The sequence below is a fragment of the Misgurnus anguillicaudatus genome, chromosome 20 (genome assembly GCF_027580225.2).
Source record: "Misgurnus anguillicaudatus chromosome 20, ASM2758022v2, whole genome shotgun sequence".
Lineage (NCBI taxonomy): Eukaryota > Metazoa > Chordata > Actinopteri > Cypriniformes > Cobitidae > Misgurnus > Misgurnus anguillicaudatus.
The window spans coordinates 9283448-9310000 of NC_073356.2; the positions used below are offsets into that span (position 1 = coordinate 9283448).

Sequence of the window (26553 nt, forward strand, 5' to 3'; positions counted from 1 at the left end):
ATGCGTCTTATATTTTCGCTTTTGGGGCACTCTCCCTCTGCCATGGCGCTCCTGTTTCTAGATACACTGATTAGTTTGGTTCGGGAGAAGAGATAAAAGCCCGCCCACACTGACAATTGATTGGTTGATGTCCTGAAACAGGCCAATCAGGATGCTCTCTGTCTTACATGTGCTAAATGAGGCAAACACACACACAGACGCCAGGTCTCCCTCTCTGCCGTGCGCGCGTTAAATTTCATATTCACATAGCTTTTCAAAAACCGGGACATTCAGTGTCCCGGGAGAGTTGATAAATTTCCCGGGACAGGTTATTAAAAAGAAGGACAATCCCGGTAAAACCGGGACAGGTGGCAACCCTAACTGAGACAGAGTGTGGAACGCTGACAAATTGGCCTACACTTTTGACTTAAAGGAAAACCACATTTTTTTTATATTTTACTATGTTACCTCAACTTAGAGAAATTAATTCATAACTATCTTTTTTCAATGCATGAAGAAGGAGCACATGGTTTGCAGCATTTCGACCTCAGCGTGGAGTAACATCTTCACAGGCGTGGTGATGTGACTGCGCCAGGGGTTGAAGTGCTGCAAACTAAGTGCTCTTCCGCCATACAATATAGTTCTCATTTTTATTCACTTAAAAATCACGTTTTATTTTGTGCCACCATACTTACTTGTGTAACTATGTAACAGTCTTTAAAATAGGGAAAACATGGAAGTGTTTGGTGGCTTCTAAATTCCTCCCTGTTTGGATCCTAAGGAATAAATGGGACTAGGCTAAATGCTAACACATTCATGACATGCTGTGCAAAGATTAAGTGCACATACAGTATTGGAAGGGGATGGGCATGTATTGATTCATCAGGTAAGAACATAGTAAAATATTGAAAAACTGTGTAAACCTAAAAAGGCTTTTATGCTTGACGTGCTTTCCATTGTATAATTCTGTGAAATGACAGAGGTCGACTTGTGAGTAATTGTTCTCAAAACCATCAAAAAGCAGCAATGAGAGGAATTAGTTTCCGAATAATTTGTCTCGTGAGACGTTTGTAAATGCATGGATTTCTTAACATATAAACTGATTAGGTTGTGGGTCATTTTGACGACACATGAAAAAGTTTTTATAATGTTTTTATAAAACATCACTTTACTTGAACGGGTGTTCATAAGGCTGACATGACACATTCATGGTCGTGGCATGACACGTGTCGTGGATATGGGGGAGATTTTATGGATGTTTATGACAAGTGTCATTTGTTCAATTATGTCATTTTTATTGCAAGGATTGTCTTTGTTATGACAACTTGACATTAAAGCAACACTATGTAGTTTTTTACCTTTAAATAATCTCTCTAAAATTATTTCAGTGATAGAACAACTTTTAACTGGACAAATTGTACTGTTGCTGCAACCTGAGCAGCCTCCTAGCTGTTACAAGCACACTCTGAAAGTGGCGGTGGAGGGTAGAGCACACAGCCCCGCCCCTCCCCCTGCCTGCAGAAGAGTGTCTGATACCAGGCACTGTTGCGCTTTTCAACCACATGGGGGAGCTGTAAGTCATTTTTACATGTTGCTTTAACCCATACATCATAACTTGCCATGACAACTTGACATTAACCAAGACAACATAACTGACCACTTTTTACCAGTGATACAAATATAATTTGTCATTAAAATGTCATTAAGTGTTAATACTCTGTTAAATAGTTTTATAACAGCATCATGAATATTCTTCAGTTCATAATGTTTATTTGACCGAGTATTAATAATATTTAACAGTATTAACACTTAATGCCATTTAAATCATGGTTTAATGTTATGTTAACCCACAAAGCTAGGTAGTTCCTTAAGTTTGATAATTATTGTTTATAATTTATTAATTTAAGTTGTGTTGTATTGGTTTATGTGTCAAGTTGTCATAACAAAGATATCTCAAACAATGTCATCTTTGCATTGGAAGTTACATGGTTGAGTAAATGACACTTAATGGCAGTTGTCATGGATGTGCGTGGGGTCTTCTTCATGTTCATGACACGTGTCATGTTGTGGTTGTGAGGGTGTCATGTCAGTCTTGTGCACACCCCTTCAAGTAAAGTGTTACCAAGTTTTTTTTCTAGTTTTTTATTTTTTACAGGGCAGGGGAAAGCAAGAGGTACGTAAAATAAAATGAAAGTTTCTAAGTAGTTGCACACATCTAAATGCTTTTTGGCATTCAGAAATAGACCCAGATAGATTTCAGCCTAATAGAGATACTTGCACAGAATCACCAATTTCACATGTATTTTGTGTATTTTCAAAATACAAAATACTGTATTTGTATTTAAATACATTTTTCCTCACAGTATTTTGTATTTGTATTTAATTACATTTTTCGACACAGTATTTTGTATTTGTATTTGAAATACATTTCCATGTATTTATGCCCATCTCTGCCCCACGCCCCTTTTTAATTCTTCGCTCTTCCGCATTTTGTCAACCGACTTCCGCTGCTAATATGACACAGTGCATTCGGTGGTTAGTTTGGTGGTTAGAAGATTGTTTGTAGTTCACTATAACTTTAGCGAAATGACAAATAATGTAAATGTTTTAAATTAGGAGCACGGTTAAAACTTAACACGATGCTCGGATAGTCTTATAATGTCCCATCAATCGTCACGTGGTTAGACGATATGAAGCGGCCGCGGCAAGTAACCTATGGGACATATTACCTCGTGCTGTCAGGAGTTGATGGAGCAGCATTGGAAATTATTAAAGTACTTATGCCTACCAATATTTACACAGTGGTTTCGTGAATGCTTTTTTAAAGCAAATGTGCACCTTAGCCCGTCCAATAACTATTTCGTTTTTGTGGTAGCTACCATGATAGAATTAATTTGCAAACTTGCCAACACTTATTCCTTCAAATCAGGAGACTTAAATCCTTTTAAATGGAATCTACAAAGCTCACATATGGTTTAAGAAATTCCTTACAGATAATATCTGATCACATTGTAAAGGTTTAAATAGACAGGTAACAGCTGATCACATAGTAAAGGTTTAATATAACTGCATGACAGGTAACAGCTGATCACATAGTAAAGGTTTAATATAACTGCATGACAGGTAACATCTGATCACATTGTAAAGGTTTAATATAAATGCACAACAGATCACATTGTAAATGTTTCATATTACTGCATGACATCTGATCACATATGAAGGTTTAATGTAACTTTACAACAGGTAACATCAGGTCACATTGTAAAGGTTTATAAATATAACTATGGACTAAGAAACAGCTACCTTTTCAGCAAGACCACCCTGCAATAAATTAAGCATCCTTGCTGCTGTATTAAATCCAATGTAAGTCGCTAAAGCATCTGCCCAATACGTAAATTGAATAAGAAGACTAAATGTTAAATTTTCTGGATCTGAGTAGAAACATAAGTGTTTTATTTAATTTATTACTACATTATTTTATTCATCATTAATAGTTGGACGTCCAACTGCAGGGAACATTTGCATAACACCTCCCTAATGTATACCCAAAGAAACAAGATGTAACTTTCATTCACACTATAGTATTTGTTGCTGCCCCATGTCACGAAGATGCTGGGTTTTTCGGTGCGTTCGGCAAGCTACTTTGTTTGGCTTTCCAACAATATGAACTCATTTTTTTTTCTTTACAACGCTGTTCTAGAACAGGGGGTTATTCCAGAAAGCTAGTTATGTGACATACCTGGGAGGAATGTTTGAAATTTGAAATGTCTTTCTGTATTCCCTGTGTGCGCGCATAAACTCTTGCTTACCAGTAGGAGGTTGATTTAACTAACTCTTATCAGGTGTTTTAGAACTGACAAGGTCAAGGTATGCAGGTTTTGGGTTAATCAACCAAAAGCTCAGGGTTTTCATATTTATGTTTTCATATTTAAAGAATTTCTTACTGTTGATTTAAATGCAAGTTTTAAGCAGTGTACAGTAGCGCTGCTTGTTTGTCATTACTATATTGGTATACTTACCTTACCAATCTGTTACATTAAGTGGTTCTCACAAATTTGATGAATCAGCTTGGTCATCTGCATTTCCTGGTTCAGATTTGGGCTCGTATTGAAGGTAGTAAAGATGATATTGTCTCTTTTACCGGCATTGCCAGGTCCGTGGCCTGTCGGCAGAGTTCTGAATTGAGCTACTTTTAAACAGTTTCTGCAGGTTGATGTTTTTGTGAATGAATGAAATGTTTATTTATCTGTCAATATCTCTTTAAAATCATCTATATTGTGTTGTCATTGTGATGCTGAAATATTTTTAATAAAAATAACCTGTTATACATAGAAAGCTGCTCCACTAATGGAAATGTTGTATTACTAACAGAATTTAAATTACATTGATTTAATCTTCCTTTAATTATATGGGAATGTATGTTTTACTTATTTTAGTTATATAAGAGATATACAGATAAAAACAAAACATAGGACGAGGCACTCACTACAGAGTAATGTTAGGTGAACGTTCCCAGAACCAGCAACAGACTGGGACAATAATTCAGGCCGGAAAATTTGACTCCATCCCAGGCCAACTTCACTGCTGCCATCACCATGTAATTCACGGGACTTACTAATCCTATAGGTTAATATTATTAGTTGATATAACAGGAAGAAAAACACATTTCACATAAAAATTGTCATTTTGCGTCATCGAAAGAAGGAAGTGCTATATCTTTGTCGAAGGTATAAGACTCCAAACACTCGCCTGTTTCTCAATACCAAGTACGGCAAGTTCAGACTTGCGTCCTTCGTAGTTCTATGAATTCAGACTTTATATGTATAATAAAGATAAATAAACTGATGAGACAAAAAAATGATATATCCAAAGGCAATATTTTATGTTTGACCATCAGACACCGGAGGGCAGAGCAGCATCGCTGAGACAGAGGCAAATTTCAGAAGGACTTGCCGAGATTAGGCTGCCCTCGTTGGTGTATATACGTCGCTGACCATCGGTTAATTCCCCAGAACTCACATATTCAAAAGTAAATTTTTATATATGTGATATCTTTACTAACTGACCACATATTTTAAGTTTATTCAACTATATTCTCGACTAAAAAGCTCTTATAACCATATTTGATGACATAGAAAGAATACTATTTTGAATTTTTTGCAAGCTTTAAGCTTCATTGACGTTGACGTGAAATGCATTCTGGGAAACTTGGCTGTCAGAAGTCCGCACAAGTTAACTTTAGCATCAGTTAAAAGGATAATAACAACAGACTTCATATGAAGATCTGTTGTATAGGAATTGATGTTGATATCCCTAAATGCATACTTGAGGCACACTACTCCTCAACCGTTTCATCTCCTGAGGTTACTCCTTTCTCGTAACTCAGTGCATAAACCCCTGAGATGACCTAACCTCAGTCTCTTAATGCCACAATCTCAACACAACCCAACCATACACACCAACCCGCTTGACCCACTGTCGTCGTTAATGCAGGTTCAGTGGCAAACGGTGGCAAAATATCTACTGCAATTACCCAACAACACTGATCTATTGTATAGGACTTGATGAAGATATCCCTTAATACTTACCTGAGAAATTGTTGAGACTCCGTGGGATGGTCAATTGAGTGATGGTACCTTTTTGGGTTGTCAAGTGGGCGCCCTCCTTCCTGGGTGTGTCCCTGATAGGCCCACGACACCTCCAGAGGGTTCAGCAGTGAATCCCAGCATCCCAGGTTCACTCCCTAGGTGCCATCAACTCATTTGAAGACCCAGGCGGAGTCTTTTCTCTTCACCCATAGCCACTGGCCTTCCTTTTCCGCAGCAGCAGAGAGGTCTTTGACTGCTTGCCGGTGGGCCTTTCCCTCCACTCCCATCTCCCTGAGTAGCCTGGATGTTGAGGTGGCTACGAACCCTCTGCAACCTAGGTCCTCCATCTCCCACAGCTCTTTCCAGGAGATTTTTTTCTTCTCCACTCCTTCCCATGCCATCCACTGCCCTTGCTTTGCATGTGCCACAGCTTGGGCGCACCTTCTTGCTTCCTCCTCCCGACATACCTCCTGGACCACCATCTTGCATCTCTGAGATGGAGAGGCCTTGCTTCACACTGTTGTACTGGCCCCAAGACCACCGCTCCCCTCCTGCACTTGGCCCATGATGTCCTTGTGCCTGAGTGCTGCCTTTGCCTGCTCAGTTGCAGCCAACATGGTCCACTTCCTTCTGGTGGCCAAGATGGGGGCAGCTTGGGCTACAAATGGATCTCTCGAATACAGTAGCATCATCTCCAGTATGACTTTGGTACACTTGTACTCCTCTACCAGACCAGTAATGGGCAGCTGTAGCATCCCTTTGCCATAAAGTCCAATACTGCTGAGGCACCTGGAAAGGCCAAGCCACTTCCTTACATATGAGCTGACCAATCTCTCCAGCTTTACACCTTTGACAAGCGGGAATTCATAGAGAGTAAGTGGCCAAAGGAGATGTGGAAGTAGTCCATACTGCATGCACCAGACCTTCAGCTTGCCTGAAAGCAGGGTTCTGCTGATGTTCACCAGGCCACTGGCTACCTCCTTCCTAAGCTGCTCTACTTGCTCTTTGTCTTTAAGGGAGGCATCATACCAACGACCTGGGCTCTTCACTGGCTTCTCTGAGACAGTCGGGATGGGTTCCTCGCCAATGTGGAACTGCACAAAGAATGAGGCCACAGGATACACACAATATTAACTCATCTTTGGACGTTCCCCTCGCCTGCCTATTGACCTGTTATTCAGTCTTGGAAAAGATGAGTCCCATGACACCTATGATGCCTACTTAAGTCAATGGAGAAAAATGATGCAAAAGGCATATCAAATTGCAGCCAAAACTGCCTTGAAGGGAGCCGCTCTGGGAAAAGCTTTCTATGATAGGAAGATACAGGGAAGAGACCTTCACCCAGGCAACAGAGTTCTCCTCAGAAACCTCACCCCCAGAGGGGGGCGGGGAACGATCCAGTCTTACTGGGAAGACCAGGTTTATGAGGTGAAAGAGAGAAAAGCTGACGGCAGCCCTGTGTATGAGATCAGGAAGAGACAGTTGTGCACAGAAATCTTTTGCTGCCATGTTATTCCCTACCCCTTGAACAGCCACCAGCCGAGACTCTTCAGTCACAGAAAGACTCCCTGAGCTCCCCAAAAGAAAGAGACAGACCACGACGTCAGCAACAACAACAACTGCCAGAACAAAGTGATACCTTCAGTGATGAACAAACAATTACACTGTGATTTTAAAAATATATTTATACAACTGAATACATAAAGAATAATACATTTAGTTAACAATGCTATAGTAAAATGCATACAAAGTGTAGTTGCCATGGCTATGACTATGGGATTTATGCATTACTCACCTGTAGTCATGTGTTGCATCGAGAATAGACTTCGCTTCCTTCTTAAAAGTGTAACAGTAACACAAATATTTGTAACACTAAGGGGTGGTTTCGCATGTTGGGGTGGTTTCCCGGACAAGGATTATCGTAAACCAGGACCTTAGTTTAATTAGGAAAAATAACTAGTTTTAACACACATGCCTTTCTAAAAACATTTTGTGTGTACATTTTGAGGCAGAACAAAAGGAACTGATGTATTTTTAGATATGTCAGTGCAAGATTTTAACATTTTGAACAGTTGTTATATTTATTTAAGTCTAGGACTAGTCTAATCCCTGTCTGGGAAACCACCCCATAGGGTTTAAAATAATCCAGGACTAGGCCTTAGTTTTATCAGGACATTTAATTAGTTTTTACAAGCATACCTTACAAAAAATACTGGTGTGCATCATGGCAATGATATGGTGTTGTGCTTTGTTGTGATCAGGGTTCTAAATGAACACTCGCCAAATGCGGGTTAAAATTCATTTTGGCGAGTGTTAATAAAAACTGGCTAGCCAGATTGGCCGGTGATACATGAGGCATTGCATGCATGATACATAATGCTCTGTTCTCTGACATTTATCCCTCTGGCAGTACTTCCTACATTTCCCATCAAGACTGTGCCGTAATGCTATGTGATGATGTTTCATACACCCATTCGCTGCATGCAGTTTGCAGTTAAACCAGCACGAGAAACCATGGAAACGAACGGAGCGCGTCCACCAAAATGCAAGGAAGGCGGCACGCACGTGCCCCAGTCTAAATCTTTTGTGCCCCAGTGTAAAGCTCAAGTTAAAAAAGTTGTAAAAGTGACACAGCAGGGCAGGCGCACTGATGCATACTCGCACAAATCCAGTTTTTGCGTTCATCCACACACAACCGCATTCAAAAGTCCATGTGACGCCACGTGATGGAGTGTATGAAAACATGACGAAACTAAAGTAAGTTTCTAAATTATACTGTTAATCTTATTTTGACTCGATCACTATTGGCTTCTGTGGACATCAGAAATGTTTTGTGTAAAGCAGGGAAATGGAAGCAGAAAGGAGAGCTGATAAGTTAAAGGAAGGTAAGACAAATTACATCCTCACCCTGTCAGGTCTCAAACATTAGAGGAAAAATCTCAGGAAAATCTCTTGTCAAAATAGGATTGTATTGTTGCTGAGAAAATCAACACATGTGTTATACTGTTCTGTATTTTCAGATATAAAAATTTGCAGTAACTATGACTGAGATTATTTTAGTATAGTATAGTTTCTTAAAATATTATAACAATATTCTTGTAAAAAGAAGTTATTAATCATTGCTATTGTATAATGTTGAAAATATGCATGTACGCGAAAGAAAAAACGAAACGAAATATTTTGTGGTGGGAACAAATAGTTTTAAAGTTGAGGCAGTAAAGGACGAGAGTACCCAAAGTCATTACAGAGCCTAATGTTAATTAAAACGGCCTAGACAGGTCTTATTGAAGAGAGTCTTGCTGGGAGAAGCCTCACTTTATGTGTGTTTTTCATACCAACAATGTTAATAAAATTATCAAATGCATTCATTGGCACTCATTATTTCTCTTTCACCGGAAAAAATTGGCTAGTGGAAATGCTGATTGGCTGATCAAAAAAGTTAATTTAGAAGCCTGGTTGTGATGCTGCAGCATTTTGCATGGTAGGGTCAGGATTGGTAATGAATGAAAAAATAATGAATATGGGGCGGTTTCAGGGATTAGACTAAAATAAATGTAAGTGGTGTCCAAACAATTTGCACTGACATATCTTCAAATACATATCTTCAAAGCTCCAGAAGGTTTATGTTGAGTAAGAGAACAGAGATATTGAGGCAACTGTCACAAAATAGATTTATAAACAAAAAGGTACCAGTGCTTACGTCTGCGCATAGATAATCACAACCATCCGACTCTGTGATACAAACCACAATGGTGTGTGCTGTAGTTGCAGTTTAATATAAACAAAAGCGCACCCTGATATAAAATATCCAAAGAATTAAAAAGTTTGGTATTTTCTGATTTATACAAAATATCTCCGTAATCAAGGACAGGCATAAAAGTTGCAAAAACTAATTTTCTTTTTGCTTCAAAAGAGAAGCATGATTTATTTCTAAATTAAAACCCTAATTTTATTTTTAATTTAGTCCTTACTTGATCAATGTGTAACAATAAGCCCAATCGGTTGTGTCACAAAATAAGGGGTCAGATTTTACTGTGTGAGATTAAAAGAGTTAGAATGATGAGACAAACAAGTGATATCAACTTAAATAAGTGTATTTACAAACACAAAGAACTTAAAACAACACACTAAAAACTCAAGACTGTTAAAAGAAAGGAATATAAAAACCAAACCTAAAACAATCTAAAAGTCCAAATGTGCTAAAAGTACAAGTGTTCTCCCGTGTAGGCCTATAATTATAGGGTAATCCACAAACGTTCTGGAAGGGTAAATCCATAAAGAAAAAACTCCACAATCCAAACAGTTGTGTAGCTTTAGCATATGCTAACAATGTGCTTCTGCTGCTTCCTTTTATACTGGCATTGCTTCCTGTCATGTGATACTCACATGACAGGCCGCCCAAACAAAATAAAAGACATAAACACATAAAATAGCAAATGGAATAAAATGGCTAAGAAAACATCTAAAACCTATTTAAAACTCAAATATACATAAAACCACAATACAATGTATAAAATGAGCGGTAACATGTTTCTTGTGTGACGGTGTCACAAATGTAAGATTTAAAAGACAGTGAATCATCCAACATAAAACCAAGGTATTTATATTCTGTCACTACCTCTATTATAGTGCCCTTTCGGGTTTTAAGAGATGTTTGATTTGTCACTTGCTTTTTTGATCTTGAAAAGAACATTACTTTAGTTTTAGTCTCATTCAAAGTTTAAATCATAAAGCCTTTGCTGCACGTCGTCCAGGGCCGATGCTAGTAGGCAAATGCCTAAGGCCTGATTTCCTTTCTGGCTGGGAAGATGCTGGGGTTTGTCTACCCATCCAGAGAAATTAATAACATTAATGTCTGTGTTAATGCAGTCGATATGTCTATATGTTTCATAGTATCACACAGCAGACAAGGGATATTTTTAGTTCCTACGTTAATTGTTATACTAGATTAAACATTAAACAAATAACAAGAACAAACGGGTGTGAATTTTCAATAATGTGTTTTATTTGTATCACATTTTTAATTATCATTTATTTTATAGAGTAAAGAAATGTTTGCAAATCCTATTTCACTAGTTCGCCTGAGCATTCAGGTCTTAATGATTAATGGTAAGCAAACTTGGCTTGCTGTCCTTAAAGGGAGCTCTGTACCTGAGCTCTGAACCTTCAGAGAGAGAGCAAACCTGAGGTTGGGGTTCGAGTCGAGACCCAAGTTCAACCCCCTGCAACAGAACTACACAGAGGAAGAAAGGGAGAGTGAAGGAGGAGATGGGGAGGAGGAGGGATGCTGGAAAAAATTGCAGCTGGACGCGGAGGCCTGAAGGCTGCCTTATATACGCCCATGATAATGATGATGATTGACAGACCTGAATGTTTAGGCCCCTCCCAAACCTACGTTTAGAACTACATTTATAAAAAATGGTAAAACAATGATAATGTTATTATAATATGGATTTTTAAAAATTCTGATTTTAGCACCTTTTAAAAAATAAAAAAGGTTACAAATGAAATTAAAACTTGCATGTGCACCGCCACCCAATGGCCTTAGGAAAAACAGTGAACAGTGGAGATATGAATTTTAGTGAGTAAATATATGTGGATATTATAATTAGACTGACCAAATATAATGACTGTATCTGCATTTTGCTATGTTATGTTTTCAGGCCAGGACCCTTATTAACAACACCTTCCAGTTTCATTAAACTTCAAACTTTGCCAGGCCGGCACAGACACACCCTTTACAGAAGTCAAGATCTTTACAATTTATCATTGCATAGTAGTCCTTAAGATCTGTCTGACCAAATAAGATGATGATCTAATTAAATTTCTATGAGCAGTAAATCACAGTGTAAATTCTGACATTTCCTTTGCCACCAGGTGGCACTATGACTGTCTCTAAAATATGCCATGTTAATGTGTTCAGGCCAGGAAATTTATCAAACATGTGAAGGATGGGTCACATTTTACATTCACAATTTAGAACAACATCCTGTTTCATGGCGAAGACAAAGAAATTTGGCAGGCCACCACGTACACACCCTCAAAAAAAAAGGTCAAGATCTCCGCAATGTAACATCGCAAAGGCCTTTAGATGACACTGACTAAATATGAAGATGATCTGATTAAATCTCTAGGAGAAGTTTGTTAAAGTATGAAGCCTGGAAATGGCAAAATTTCGATTGGTGTACCGAAAATATAGATAACTTTTTGTCTTAAGATTCTCTAGATGCATACCAATTGGACAAACGCTCTAGGATGAGTTCGAAAAGTAGGTTTTATGACTAATTCAAAATGGTAGGACATTTTTAATGTGAAAAATAATGTCAAGGATTCAAGAGCCAAGGATTCAGACAAAAAAGGATTTCTTTCTACGACGTACACTTCAGAAGTTAGCAGCAAAAACATAAGACTGTTGGTGGCGCTAGTAGGTTCAAAATAGAGACTCCAAATTTGGTGTGGTGGCTACTTTGACTGTTCTCTGTCAGTGTGACAAATTTCATAACTTTGTCCGCTTCTATGGGCTGCCTAGTGTTGTAGTCAAGACCACCTTAACCGAGACCAAGTCATGACCAAGACCAAGACAGGCCGAGACCGAGACAAGACCAAGACCAGTGCAAGTCACTGCATTAAAACACTTATGATAAAATGTGGAATATGCATATGATTAGGCACTTCTTGTGTGTGTGTGTCTGTGTGTGTGTCATCAGAGAAGTTGATAAAATAATCAAAGGCATTGCAGATATCTTTGTCTATAAGCAAATAAAAGTGAACAAACACTAAAGAGCTGAAATCAACTTAACCATTTATTCTGAACTGTCTTTCCATGGCTTGCTATACACTCAACACAATGCAGGTGTTTTTAGTAAAATTAGAAAAATTGTCATTGGGAGAAACTTAAAAAATGCTTAAACAATGCCAAGATCATATGCCAAATGATATGATATGAGCAAAATTATACTAAGGCTTTACACTCTGTAAATTAAAATCTATGATGATTTTCAATGTAGTTTCTTCTGATGACTCTGAAAATTTCCTAAATAAGCAAATCTCTCTCCACAGATCAAGCAGTGGTAAGGTTTCTCTCCTGTATGAATTCTTTGATGGAGCTTCAGGGCATCTGATCTAGCAAACGTCCTCTCACACTGAGAGCATTTATAAAGTTTTTCACCTGTATGAGTTCTCTGGTGTAACACTAAACTGTGATGTCGATTAAAACTTTTTCCACAAACATTACAGTGATAAGGTTTCTCTCCAGTGTGAATTATCAGATGACAGCTAAAAGAACTTGGATTATAAAAGCTCTTATCACAGTGAGAGCAGTTGTAAGGTTTCTCTCCAGTGTGAATTCTCTCATGAACTTTTAAATTACCTGCTTGAATGAACGTCTTCTCACACTGAGAGCATTTGTAAGGTCTGTCACCTGTATGAATTCTCTGATGCTTTAGTAAAATGTCACGGTAATTAAAACTCTTTCCACAAACACTACAGTGATAAGGTTTCTGTCCAGTGTGAAGTATCTCGTGGTGCATCAGCTGACCTTTGTGATGAAAACTTTTATCACAATGTGAACACTGATAGAGTTTCTCCTCACCGTGTATTTTTAGATGTGATTTTAAGGAGCCTTTAACCCTAAAGGTTTTGTCACATTCGCTGCACTGATAAGGTCTCTCATTGGTGTGTAAACGTACATGTTTCTTAATATAGGATGCATAACGAAATCTCTTCTCACAGTGAGGACATTTATATGGTTTTTCTCCTGTGTGAATTCTCTGATGAATAACAAGACTTCCTTTGCTGTGGAGATATTTGCCACATTCAGTGCAGCAGAAAGGCTTTTCACCACTGTGTGTCCTCATGTGATCTTTCAGCTGAGATAAGAAGACAAAATTCATCCCACACTGATCACAGTGAAACTTCTTTTTCTTCTTCTTCTTCTCTTCGTGCTCTTTTGAATGATGAAGTTTCTTCTCTTGTAAGGTAGTAAAGCTGAATTTCTGTTCTGTGTGTTTTCTCTCATGTGTCTCTAAATGTCTCTGTGAGCTGAATGTCTTTCCACAGGTGATGCAGGAAAGAGTTTGTGCTGTCAGTCGATCTTCTGATGTTGAGGATGTTTCTCCCTCGGAACATGATTCACTCTTCACATCTGAAATGAATACAATATTTATATAATTAACTTGTATAAAACTAAATTTCCAATGTACATCATGAAAATAACATTACAGTATACGAATTACTAATTTTTAACAACAAAGAATTGAGTATTAAAGATTAAAAGTAAAGTGAACTGACAGCTCTTTATATAAGGTTTCAGAAGTAACAAAATAAACAAACGGCTTTCGAGGAACAATATAACTTCCGGTAAACTATGCAAGCCATCAGCCATCTTTTAACTGTAAACATACTCAAATAACTCATTCCATCAAATAACAATGTCATACGAGACACAGCCATCTTTTAATTGTATAATACTGGGAACTATATTCTCAGAAGGCAAAGCACTGCTACTTGGGGGGAGTGATTTGCTTGCAGCACCGAAGAGGCCCCTTGGTTAGGAGCAGAGAGTTCGGTCAGAGTTGCGCAAATCACTCCGCCCAAGTAGCAGTGCTTCGCCTTCTGAGATTATACAATTAAAAGATGGCTGTGCCTCATATGACCTTGTTATTTGTACACGCTGAGACTATACAAATCACAATATATAAATAGGAAAATGTTGGCACTATTTTGTCACTTATTGGGAGCAGTATGCTAGCTGAAGCCATTTCAGTCTTTGTGCTAAGCTAGGCTAGCGGTGGGTGCGTCAGACAGAGTTATGGCATGCACAGAAATGAAAAGGGTATGAATGGACTTATCTAACTCTGGGAATACGGTAAATAAGCTAAAGTCCATAAAAGTCGGCGTGTTCCTTTAACTACAGATCAGCTGCCAAACCTCCCATCAAAAAGCGGTAATCCATGATCACCATCTTCCCTCATCTTTAGGAAATCAAAACATTTGTTATTTTCGAATAGTCAGACCATTAAAAAAAAGACCGTAAGTTAAGTTATGCCCAGAATCTAAACTGCGACAATGCACTTGCGTCCAATGAAACCGTCTATATATTGGCAAGCAAGCAACATATTCCACTTATAGATTCATTTTAACTGTTAAGTGAAGTCACTTCTCCACAACCACTGTTATTTAATTCAGATAAATGATTCTGACATAGGGATGCATATCAATTAATCGCGATGAATCTATAGCAGAATAAAAGTTTTTGTTTACATCATATATGTGTGTGTACTACTGTGTATAATAACTTTGTATAGTTAAATGCACACACATGCATGTATATATTTAAGCAATGTTTACATATGTATATACATTTGTATATTTATGTATAATTTATATTATAAATATAAATACTTAGTATATAAATATATTTTTTTCTTAAAATTATACATGCATGTGTGCATATTTATATATACATAATTATTATACACAGTTCACACACATATATGATGTAAACAAAAACCTTTATTCTGCTATAGATTAATCGCGATTAATTGATATGCATCCCTATTCTGACATGTAATGAATGAGAAACATTTGTGTGTGTTTGTGAGTCGAAATGATGTACTAAAACATCTCGAAACATGAGCTCACATAACAGTAAAATAATAAGAGACAACAGAAAAACCATACCTGATGGATTTAAATCATCCACATGATTGTCTTTATCAGTGTGATCTTCCTCTTCTGTGGGTTCAGTTTTAATCTTCATCATCAGGTTCCTGCAGTCGATCAGTTTGACTGAACACATCTTCAGTGTGGTCTGCAGGATCTGCTGCTGTTCTCCAGCGTTACAGACAGAATCCAGAGACTCTGTGGAGGTTTGATCAGTAGATTCCTCATCCTGTAAGCCCTGATTACTGTCACACACAGTGTCCTGAGCGTCTGTGGGCTTTGACTCAGTATAAGAGAGTAAAGTGAGACTGAGCTCTGAGTCCTGTGTGTGTCTGGATTTCTCTTCAGAGAGTTTAGAGTCCAGCAGTGGCTGTGGTGTGCGGCTCTGATCTCTGCTCATCCACACTGAATCCAGACATCCATCAGTCACATACACTGAAGATTCACAACAATCCACATCCTAACAACAAAACACACACTCAGTGTAAGATTATAACTGATTTAACAGACAGAATGATTCATGTAAAGGATGTTTAAGCTGTACAAACCTCTCTCTTCACTCCTTCATCTCCTCTCAGCTTTGTCTCCAGTAACGCCACCTCTTTCTTCAGCTGAGAGATTTCTGTGATGAAATCATCAATATCCAGCATGGACAGATCAGTTCCTACTGATTTACAGCACATCTCATCTCTCATCATCAACATCTTTACACTAAAATACACCGAAACAAGACTCTGTTTACACTCAATAAACTAAAGATTTTTTTTCTCAAAAAACTAAAGATGAGAGAAAACACTGATACACAAACACATCACACGCGAGCTTCTTTCTTTTGTGGGTTTATCGGCGGAACATGAGCTGCAGAGCGCCTCCTACTGTGCTGGAGAGAGAAGACGCTAAACCAGGGGCATTGGTAGACATAAAGCCAAAGAGTAGAAGCCAAGAGGCGAAACTCAATAGAACGCTCCATAGCAACAGTTGCCACCATGACGTGACGGCGCGGCCGCCATTATGGACTGAAAACTGAAGGAAAACGCCGAAAAATAATGAGAGTCAATGGCACTGAACCAACTTAACATAACAAAAACTTGGCCTAAAACTTTTTTTCTGGTCGTCATATCTAAATACGAAAACAACGTGGATATGCATGGCCTAATTATCCTTAGGAAAATAGTATTTTGGGACAAAATATTACTATAAAAGTACGGTAAGACTACTATAGAGGTGCTATAGCGGCTCTGGGATATTATAGAGGTATTACAGAACATAACATACTTCTGTGATGTTCTAATACCTCTATAATATTTTAGAGCTGCTATAGTGTTTCTGGTAGTCTTGTCGTACTTCTATAGTATGTCCCAAATAAATTACTATAGTATTCCTATAAGATTACTATACTATTTTGTCCCAAAATACTATAAGATTCCTATAGTACTTTTTTTGTAAGGGTATGTCCCCCCACCGAATCGGCTTCATTAGCCTACCACTTAGGCTACGGTTTGCAAAGATACAATTATAAAATTACTGCAAACCTTTAATCTATCAATATTTATGTTCTATTATGCATTTTCCTTGTTATATGAATAACAGAAATTCATGAAATAATATATAGGCAGACACACAGTAATAAGATATTTATTCAAATGTTGATTTTGAAATGAGTGAAAATCACCATATGATTTGGAAAAATAAATAAATAAAATTGTAAATGAACATTTCTTAAGAGTTAAAATATTTCCACTTAAATGAGTTATTACCTTTGTGCATCCTTACCGATGAAATGCCAAATCGCTTCTGGTGGACTGATCATTTTTGCAATTTATTGCAGAACACTGCTTGCGTTTTAACCACTTGCTCATCTTCACAGTTGTGAGGCGCGCTAACGATTTCAGCAGCTTTCAGTCCATAATGGCGGCCGTGGCTCCGCAGCGCCATCTACAGAATGTTACCCATAACACAACCGAGTTTCGCCTCTTGGGCTTCTATACTCTTTGGCCTGACTGGGTGAGGATTGTCTTACTTTACTCATCTCATTTCAGCTTTCCTTTTCCTGCAATGCACAAACATTTCTAATGTCCATCTACAGGAGCCAATGGTGATAGAGTCAAAATAAAATTATCATTATTATTTAGAAACTTACTTTAGTTTTGTCATGTTTTATAAGAAATCAATTGTGATGTTACCTTTGTCCGGTTGCATGAATGCCTTTAAGCTTAGAAATCCCTTAGTTAGTGAAACCTGGGTTGCAAGAAAAAAATAAGAACTTCAGGCTGTTATTAAGTTTTCCCAATTAATTATCTAAGTGTAGGCTACACACTATGCAAAGTTTCTGTAAACGCGGTTGTCACTGCAGTTTGCGGGAGTTAATGCGGTTGTAGAATGCGATTGTCAGTCCCGTAAATTACCGAAGTGTGTGTGTACAGAACAGGATTAAGCATTAAAAGTTGAAGTGACAAACGAATTAATATGCAGTGTGTACAAGATGCCAGGCTCATTTGGGTGCACATTTTCGAGATGTGACATCATGTTGCTAGTGGTCGAATGGTATGCTAACAACTTCATCTTGCAGCTCAACAATTTTACCTCCTACCGACCAAAATTCAAAGTACTTCCAGACATAGCTTTTTAGATTTTTGGGGGTTAAAATCGCTTTCTCTGCTGCGGTCCACTTTCTGCCATCTTCCATGCAAGACGCGTCAACTTTTAACAGTGACAGACAGTGTGACTACTGTGACCGGTCCCTGAACCAGGCGCACTAGTGCGGCCACTCACAAAGCAGACAGCTACGCCTCTACTACCGCAGGCTTTAAAAAAATAATAATTTATTCAAATATTAATTTTCATATTCGAAATTCGTTTTTTTTTAACTATTCGAATATATATTCGAATTTAGAATATTCGTTGACAGCCCTATACCTTACACACAACCATAACCTGGGGTTTAACGCGTTAGTTTCATGTTTTGGATCTTATGGCCTTCCAGAAATGAAGAACGTTTTCATTCAGCACGCTCAGCCAATATGCTCTGTCACACCTTTTTGCTCAAACGACATTGGCTCTTGCTTTTGTCACTCTTTAATGCTAGTACAAAGCCTGCCCCTCATTGTCCATGCTCCTCAAAAATGGGATTGCGGCAAGAGGGGATACAGCCACGGCCAAAATCTCGCTGCATGAGTGCTGTTTTTATCCTAATCATACTCCCAAACCCAACCTTAAACCCAACATTTCGCAGATTTGGCCATAACTATGGCCTCTAGCCGGAACCCAAAAATGGAGGGAGAGATTTCATTGAACGAGACATATGAGTGGATTGCGTAAGCGAGAACGATTTGGTTGGGAAAATGGGATTAAGAATATAAAAAGCTTTGGATGGACTGCTAATAGGGAAGCATATAAGAAGCTGGTATTGATGGATATGAAGTTAGCCCAACAGTGACTTTATACAATATTCCACCATGGTCATGGATATTCCCAAATCCAATAGTCGATTATCAGATACAAATGCAAGTTAACAAGGACAAAGATATCTCAACATATTATTGCACAACAGTATTTAGATCAGAGCTAGTCATCGTGGTTGCACACATTTACAGATGGTTACATTTACAGAAGATCCTGCATCTGGAAGAACTGCTTCTGCAGTCCATATCCCTACATTTCAATGCAATATCAGCAAAATAGTAACTGATAATGTGCCTATGTATACAGCAGAATTTATTTTGGTAGCACTTCATTGGGGTTGAGGATGTAAATCCAAGGTTAGCAGTCATCTGTTCTAATTCGTATGCAGCACATTCAAGCCTTGCAACTGGTCTAAAATCATCAAGGCAAGATATGAGTTTCTTGCATTTTTATTGAGAATGAGTAATGCAATCTAATTATGTTTCTCTGGATTCCTGCTCATATGGGATTGGAAGCTCTTGAAGTGGCTGATAAGCTAACTAAGCAAGCTTTAAATTAGGCAGATGTTGACATACAAGTAAGCTCTTAGTAAAAAAGTGGTCCAGGCTATAGTAAAAGAAATCATTCATAACAAATGGCAAGAAGCTTGAAATATTGAAGAAGATATCACATTACAGGGGGACCTCTGAGAAAATCGTGCTTCTCAGAGGTCCTCTGTGTTTTTAATCCCGTCCGAATCGGCCATGTCTGTGTTCTTCTCTGACGACCTCCGTAAGAATTCCAGAGCAATTTACCTAATGTTTTTCGCCGAACTCAGAGGTCCTCTGAGCCACTGTAATATCATTAACGTTATAAGAAACTTCGTTCAAAGTTGTTCAACTCCGGAATGGTAATGTTAATTAATAAAGATAATACATTTTTATTAATCATTATTTCTTCATTTCTTTGTGTTTATTATAAGCAGACAGTTATATAAAACACGTAGGCTTTTAACATTACTTTAGTAGGATTTGTATATTTTATTTTGATTTGTTAAAATTAAATTAATAAATTACACGTTCTGTCATAATTTTACATTTAAAGCAAAATATTAAACATTACAATCACGCGTATCCAGAGCACGTGCTCTTGTGCAACGCTCAAATGCATGAAACAGACACTCCCATCTCTGGAATAGCCTGCATCATTTTAATCCCGTCCGAATCGTTACATAAAATCACAGACGTCCTGGCCTGGGGGACACGCTGAAACTCAAACGTAGTTTGGAAAACTAATCCTGTCCAAATAGTACTAAATTGTGATCAAAACAGAGACAATAATAAAACAGTGGTCTCCAACATGATGCACATTCTACCAATAGCCTCAATTCTAATATTTAGCCTAATGATTACAAAATGTTTATATTAGCTTGGTTTCGTTGATGTATGTTAAAGGGATAGTTTACTTTAAAATGAAAATTCTGTCATCATTTACTCATCCTCATGTTGTTCTAAACTTGTATGAATTTCTTTTTTCTGATGAACACAAAAGAAAATATTTTGAGAAATGATGGTAAACACACAGCAGTAAGTGACCATATACTTCCATAGTAGGAATAAAAAAATATTATGGAATTTAATGGGTACCGTCAACTATGTGCATACCATCATTTATCAAAATATTTTCTTAGTCATTTAACACAATACTTGCAAAATATTTTTTTCCTACTATGGAAGTCAATGGTCACTAACTGCTGTGTGTTTACCATCATTTCTCAAAATATCTTCTTTTGTGTTCATTAGAAAAAAGAAATTTATACATGTTTAGAACAACATGAGGATGAGTAAATGATGACAGAATTTTCATTTTAAAGTGAACTATCCCTTTAACATTTTAAACAATAATAAAATAAGTAATATTAAAAAAATTATTTCAAAAAAGTAGCCATCCACACTTGCTCACAAAAAGGTTGGAGACCCACCCTAGCAACATGAAAAAAAAAACGTATTCAGGAAATGGAAAAGCCATTTGATAGGTAATTTAAAGCAATGGAGGAAGTATGGAGCCTTTATAAACTGGTTAAAAAAACGGGTTAGTTGCGTTTTGTTAATTTTTCTTGCACATCTGTTTCTTGCACATCTGTGCTCCACACTCCAGTTCAGTAGGTGGCGGTAGTGCACCATAAGTTTAGTTGCCAACCGCCATAAAACATAAGAAGATAAAGAAGAGAACTATTCGTTCAAAAAGAATGAATCACGAACGTACCGTTGAGCATCACATCAACAAATCAAGGTAGTATTTTACAGATACAACAAATGTTGTTTCAGGATAAAAATACGACTAAAGATCGTCTTAATATTGCTTGAGATAGTTGCTTGCTAGTTATACTGAACAGCAGCTTTGTGGAACGGTGGAACCGATGTCTTGTTAGTAACAGTTAACTTAGTGCAGCAACCAAAATATACGTGCATATGAAATCGTTCAGTTGTTGTACAACAATGTTTTCATTTGTATTCATTAAGGAAATAAAAATAGTGTATGTTTAGAGAGCTAAAAATGCAAAATTTCATGCTTGTTGCAACTTTAACATTACTTATGTACTATGATTGAACTAACATGAATACTGTATTGAGATTAACATTAACAAGAAATTACATGAAAGACAAAAACTACATTGCACATGTTAGCTAATGCATTTACTAATGTTAATAAATACAACCTTATTGTAAGTGTTACAGATACAGTAAAGAAGATGCTAAAGCATTAAGATTTTTTTAAATGTTAGGATTCTCATAACAGCTTTTATTCACTAAAGTGGTGATTTTCTGCAGATTTTCTTTAATAAAACCAGTCAACATTTCTGTTAAGTTTTACAGGACCCTATCATTAATAACATGCAGTTAAAGAAATAAGCAGATGAATTTTTATCAGACATAAACCAAAGAACTGGAGAGATTTCATTCTGAAACAGATGCCTCTAGTATGAATGTTTTACTTGCATTAAAGGTTTTAATGCCCCTCTTTCATCTGTAGTTCACAATCGTAGAGTGAAAGTGATTGAGACATTCAGTGAAGCTCCTCCTACAACAATCCACAAAGAGAAATCCCTTCATGTGTGACAACTAAAATCTTCATGACATATTGTTGGTGTTGGTGAAAGAGGAGCTTGAGAAGATGAGAGATCCAGAACCATGCAGAATGGAGAATGAAGATACTGAGGAACAAAGAGGTTGGTGTCTATTTTTTGTCTATTAAAATTGGTATTAAGAAACATGAGGGAAAAATACTAAAACCATAGACTAAAAAAACATGGACGACGCCTGTTCGCTCTCTTCCATTGGTGAAAAGTGAAGCCGCCAGTGTCCCGACACGGCGCTGACATCTTGGGTCTTGAGTCTGTGCAGTAGCGATTTCGGGACCAGTCCTGGGCCGGGTTTCCCAAAAGCATCGTAAGGCTAAGTAAATCGTAAAAACTATCGTACAAATCATCTTAGAATTACAGGCCGTTTCCCAAAAGCTTCGTAACTTAAGTTGCACTTGAAAATCATCGTAGATCTATGAGGGCTCTAGAGTAATCTTTATTTCATAAGTGCATCGTAAGATAACAGAGTTACAAGGTCACCTACAGGTTAACCAGCAAATTGCACTCCTGCAAATGACGATAATGTAATGTTTTAAATGTAGGTTTATTTATTGGGTTCTTGGCTTTGTTTAAATTACTTTAATATAATATATTTAAAATTCAAATGAGAAATCAAATGTAAATGACTAAACATAAATTAATAAAGAAGGAAAATGTTTTTTGTACAACTTTGGTAAAAGTTGGTACTAGCAAATTGATAAATGGTTCCTAACTGCTGCTATTATTCATCTACAATAAAAAAATGTTTTGAAGGGAAATGGCATCCGATTAAAGAAACCAAATAAATATTTACGGTACAATGCAATAATCCCTAATAATAAATAAACGTAGATAATAAAAAACAAATAAAAATAATAATCTAATTATAATAAACTATATAATATAAAATGCAGAAGGCATTGTGCAGTGGGACAAGTCCTAACTAAATATGAAAAAAGAATATTTCATGATGCAAAAATTATTAAAACATTTAATAAGTCATTGAAATTTTTAAAATAATATTTATATAAATATTAATGCACATCGGCTGAAGATCATTAGCCTAAACAAGCTTCTGCTACAATTACGAGTCATTCTATAGGTGACATTTCAGCACTTGACAAATGGATAGAGATTAGTAAGTAGCACTTAAAATCCAGCTGCGATCTTTTTACGTTCATCTTTGGGAAAGCACGTAAGTGTACAACGAATGTTCCTTAAGTAGCTCGTAAAACGTGCTCTTAAGTGCCAAGTTCAAACGTTATCGGGAAACCCAGCCCTGCGCAGTAGTGAGCAGAAAGTAAAGCCGCGAAATCAAGGCCCCGCCCTTGCTCTCGCAGAATGCGCATATCACAGCTGTCAATCATGACGTGACATCACTGATTTTATAGCATTAAATAACTAACTAAAAACAAAGTTATGTTAAAAACAAACACTTGAGTTTACATCAGTGTGATAAAAACTACGGTAAATGACAGAAACCAGCTTCGGAAAAAAGTGTAATTAAATTGTTTAGTTGGTCTCAAGTCACATTGAATAACATGGGGAGGCGGGGTTTATGACCTATACTAGGACCAGTCACTGCGGGGTGATTGAGACGTTTTGGCTTCACTTTTCAAGGCTTGTGAGGCACGCTTGACTAAAACACATGAGATGACCACTTTCTACATCCATAATAGATTTATTAAGTAGGATTGGATTGAAACAACAGGTAAAGAGTTTTATACAAAGCAACATTTAGTGAATTAAATTATTGTGTTCTCTGGGAATTGATTCATGCAATCCTTTACTACAATTAAACTACAATAGCAGAAATTAACAATAGAAATTTCATAATGTACTTGATATGAAAGTTTTTTTGTCATACAATTTTAAAAGTCATTCTGGTTTATCACTTTTAACTATTTACTGTCTTCATTTTAGATACGATGGGAATAAACACGGACCATCTACTTGAACTAAATAAAGCAGATGAAACACATAATATTAAAACAATACAAAATGCGGATCAAACGGAAATTCACACTGGAGAGAAACCATTCACGTGTCATTACTGTGAAAAAAGTTTTACAACTGCAGGTGTGCTCAAGGTACACGTGAGAATTCATACAGGAGAGAAACCATTCCCATGTCATCAGTGTGAAATGAGTTTCAGAAGTAAAAGTTTCCTTACAAGACACCTGATAACTCACAGTGAAGAGAAACCTCACGTGTGCCATGACTGTGAAAAAAGATTTACCACTGCAAGTGACCTGAAGAGACATTCAAGAATGCACACCGGAGAGAAACCGTTCACATGTCATCTGTGTGAAAAGAGTTTCAAAAGTAAAAGTAAACTTAAGATACACGTGAGAATTCACACTGGGGAGAAACCATTCGCATGTCATCAGTGTGAAAAGAGTTTCAGAAGTAAATATCAACTTACGATTCACTTGAGAATTCACACTGGAGAGAAAACATTCGCATGTCATCAGTGTGAAATGACTTTCACAAGAAAAAGTGGCCTTGCAAGCCACATGATAAGTCACAGCGAAAAGAAACCTCACGCGTGTCTTCAGTGTGACAAGACTTTCTTAAATAAAAGTAGACTTGAGATTCACATGAGAAGTCACACTGGAGTGAAACCCTACCCATGTCTTCAGTGTGAAAAGAGTTTCACAAATAAAGTCGCTCTTAAGAAACACACGACAGTTCACACCGGAGAGAAACCGTTCATATGCCATCAATGTGGAAAGAGTTTTAGAATAAAACCTAACCTTGATGCACACGTGAGGAATCACACTGGAGAGAGACCACATGTGTGCCATCAGTGTGGGAAGAGTTTTAAAACTGCAGGGAACCTTAAGGAACATTTGAGAATTCACAGTGGAGAGAAGCATTACACATGTCAACAGTGTGGAAGGAGTTTCACCTGTCATGCCCAATTTTATTATCACATGAAAGTTCACAGTGGGGAAAAGCCACACGCATGCCGTCTTTGTGACAAGCGTTTCATAAATTCAAGTCAACTTAAGGCACACATGAGGTCTCACACTGGAGAAAAACCGTTCAAGTGCTGTCAATGTGAAAAGAGTTTTAGAAATTTAAGTTACCTTAAGTTACACATGGGAGTTCACACTGGAGAGAAACCCTTTACATGCCATCATTGTGACAGGAGTTTCTCATATCCATCTCAACTTACGTTACACGTGAGGTCTCACACTGGAGAGAAACCTTACACTTGTCATCTTTGTGGAACGAGTTACAAAGAAAAAAGTAGCCTGACGGTACATGAAAGAATTCATACTGGAGAGAAACCGTTCACATGCCATCACTGTAAAAAAAGTTTCAGAAGTAAAGTTACCCTTAGAGCACACGTTAAAACTCACACAGGAGAGAGACCTCATACATGTCTTCAGTGTGAAAAGAGTTACACAAGTAAACGTGCTCTTCAGAGACACATGAAAATTCACACCGGATAGAAGCCATTCACATGCCATCACTGTAGAAAAAGTTTCAGAAGAAAAGTTAAGCTTAAAGGAAAACGCCACCGTTTTTAAATATTTTACTATGTTCTTGCCTCAACTTAGACAAAGTAGTACATGCCTATCTTTTTTCAATGCGTGCACTTTTAAAGGACAAGTGCATTGAACTTTTGTTTACAAAGACGTGAAACTCAGCGAGTGGCCAGGGGTGCCCACTGACACGCTCAAACAAAAGTCGCTGCAGGGGATGCTTTCCAACAGCTGTTTTAGCATTCGTTGTAAACTTGTGGACCTATTTTTCCAAACGCCTCACACCTGTATATTCTTCCGTTGAGAGCTTGAATAATAAACACTCCAGCCCAGGTGGTGGCAATAATCCACCTTTGCCAATTGCAAGAATACAAACAACGTTCCCGGCACGAAGTCATACCGTACCTCACAGCACATCTAATACAAGTCAATGGAGTTGGACAAAATTTACGATAAAACCTGTTGGAATGCGTCTTTTGCTGCGATTTTGTGTGAGCATATCGGCGAACACCCTGACCGCTCGGTGAGTTTCACGTCTTTGTAAACGAAAGTTTAATGCATTTTAGGAAGGATTGTTCCTGTGCACCTAAACACCCATTGTAGAGCCCTGCTGAAAAATCCAGCTAAGACCAGCTACCAGCTTAAGGTGGTTTACGCTGGTCCTCCCAGCCTGACAAAGCTGGTCATGCTGGTGGGCCAGCTGGTATTCCAGCATGACCAGCTAAGTCCAGCTAGACCAGCTTAAAATGCGACCAAAACACACCTAGACCAGCTTGCTACACCAGCAAAACCAGCTTCCTACACCAGCAAAACCAACTAAAACCAAGCTGGGGACCAGCTAAAACCAGCTCACCAGCTTATGCTGGTCTTAGCTGGATTTTTCAGTAGGGAGGTGGGAGGTGATAGAACAAACACCCGAAAATTCTCAGGCCAGCATCATATGTCCAAATTTCAGTCAAAACCGTTCTATTTCATCATAAACCATCTGAAAACAGGGCTTTAAGTGTAAAATACCGAACTTGTCTTTTAATCTTTGTACATATGAAAGCATTTAGCCTAGCCCCATTCATTCCTTTGGATCCAAACAGGGAAGAATTAAGAAGCCACTAAACACTTCCATGTTTTCCCTATTTTACATGAGTAGTTTGTTACACAAGTAAGTATGGTGGCACAAAATAAAACTTTTGTTTGGAGTCATAGGAATGAATGGGGCTAGGCTAAATGCTAACACATTCAAGAAGCTATGTACAAAGATTAAAAGTGCACGCATTGAAAAAAGGTATGTGTTGATTTGTCTAGGTTGAGGTAAGAACATAGTAAAATATAA

The 26553-nt window shown here is 37.6% G+C and overlaps 3 protein-coding genes across 4 annotated transcripts in view; 2 read left to right on the forward strand and 1 right to left on the reverse strand.

The window, feature by feature from the left end:
• The window catches only part of LOC129455158 (uncharacterized), a 181095-nt gene that overhangs the window by 101217 nt on the left and 53325 nt on the right, over positions 1-26553 (forward strand). The gene's annotated exons all lie outside the window — the stretch shown is intronic.
• On the reverse strand, positions 12353-16158 carry LOC129454484 (uncharacterized). Its single transcript, XM_055219023.2, has 3 exons — positions 15779-16158; positions 15249-15690; positions 12353-13710 (listed from the first exon to the last, which is right to left on the reverse strand). The coding sequence occupies exons 1-3, from the start codon at positions 15932-15934 to the stop codon at positions 12566-12568; spliced, it is 1743 nt and encodes a 580-aa protein (XP_055074998.2). The 5' UTR covers positions 15935-16158; the 3' UTR covers positions 12353-12565.
• Positions 20707-25377, forward strand: LOC129454487 (uncharacterized). 2 transcript variants are annotated; one of them, XM_055219027.2, is made up of 3 exons: positions 20707-20903; positions 21645-21840; positions 23656-25377. In XM_055219027.2, the coding sequence occupies exons 2-3, from the start codon at positions 21786-21788 to the stop codon at positions 25191-25193; spliced, it is 1593 nt and encodes a 530-aa protein (XP_055075002.2). In that variant the 5' UTR covers positions 20707-20903; positions 21645-21785; the 3' UTR covers positions 25194-25377. The 2 variants fall into 2 exon arrangements, with proteins under 2 accessions (XP_055075002.2, XP_055075003.2); XM_055219028.2 differs by having other exon boundaries at positions 21658-21840.

Bases quoted from the DNA above. Each gene is read 5' to 3' on its own strand.
- LOC129454484 (XM_055219023.2), bottom strand. From the start codon at position 15,934: ATGTTGATGATGAGAGATGAGATGTGCTGTAAATCAGTAGGAACTGAT. The intron at 15,691-15,778 runs GTTTGTACAGCT...TTTTGTTGTTAG, and splicing joins ATGAAGGAGTGAAGAGAGAG to GATGTGGATTGTTGTGAATC. The intron at 13,711-15,248 runs GTATGGTTTTTC...TATTCATTTCAG, and splicing joins GGATGATTTAAATCCATCAG to ATGTGAAGAGTGAATCATGT.
- LOC129454487 (XM_055219027.2), top strand. From the start codon at position 21,786: ATGAGAGATCCAGAACCATGCAGAATGGAGAATGAAGATACTGAGGAA. The intron at 21,841-23,655 runs GTTGGTGTCTAT...TCTTCATTTTAG, and splicing joins AGATACTGAGGAACAAAGAG to ATACGATGGGAATAAACACG.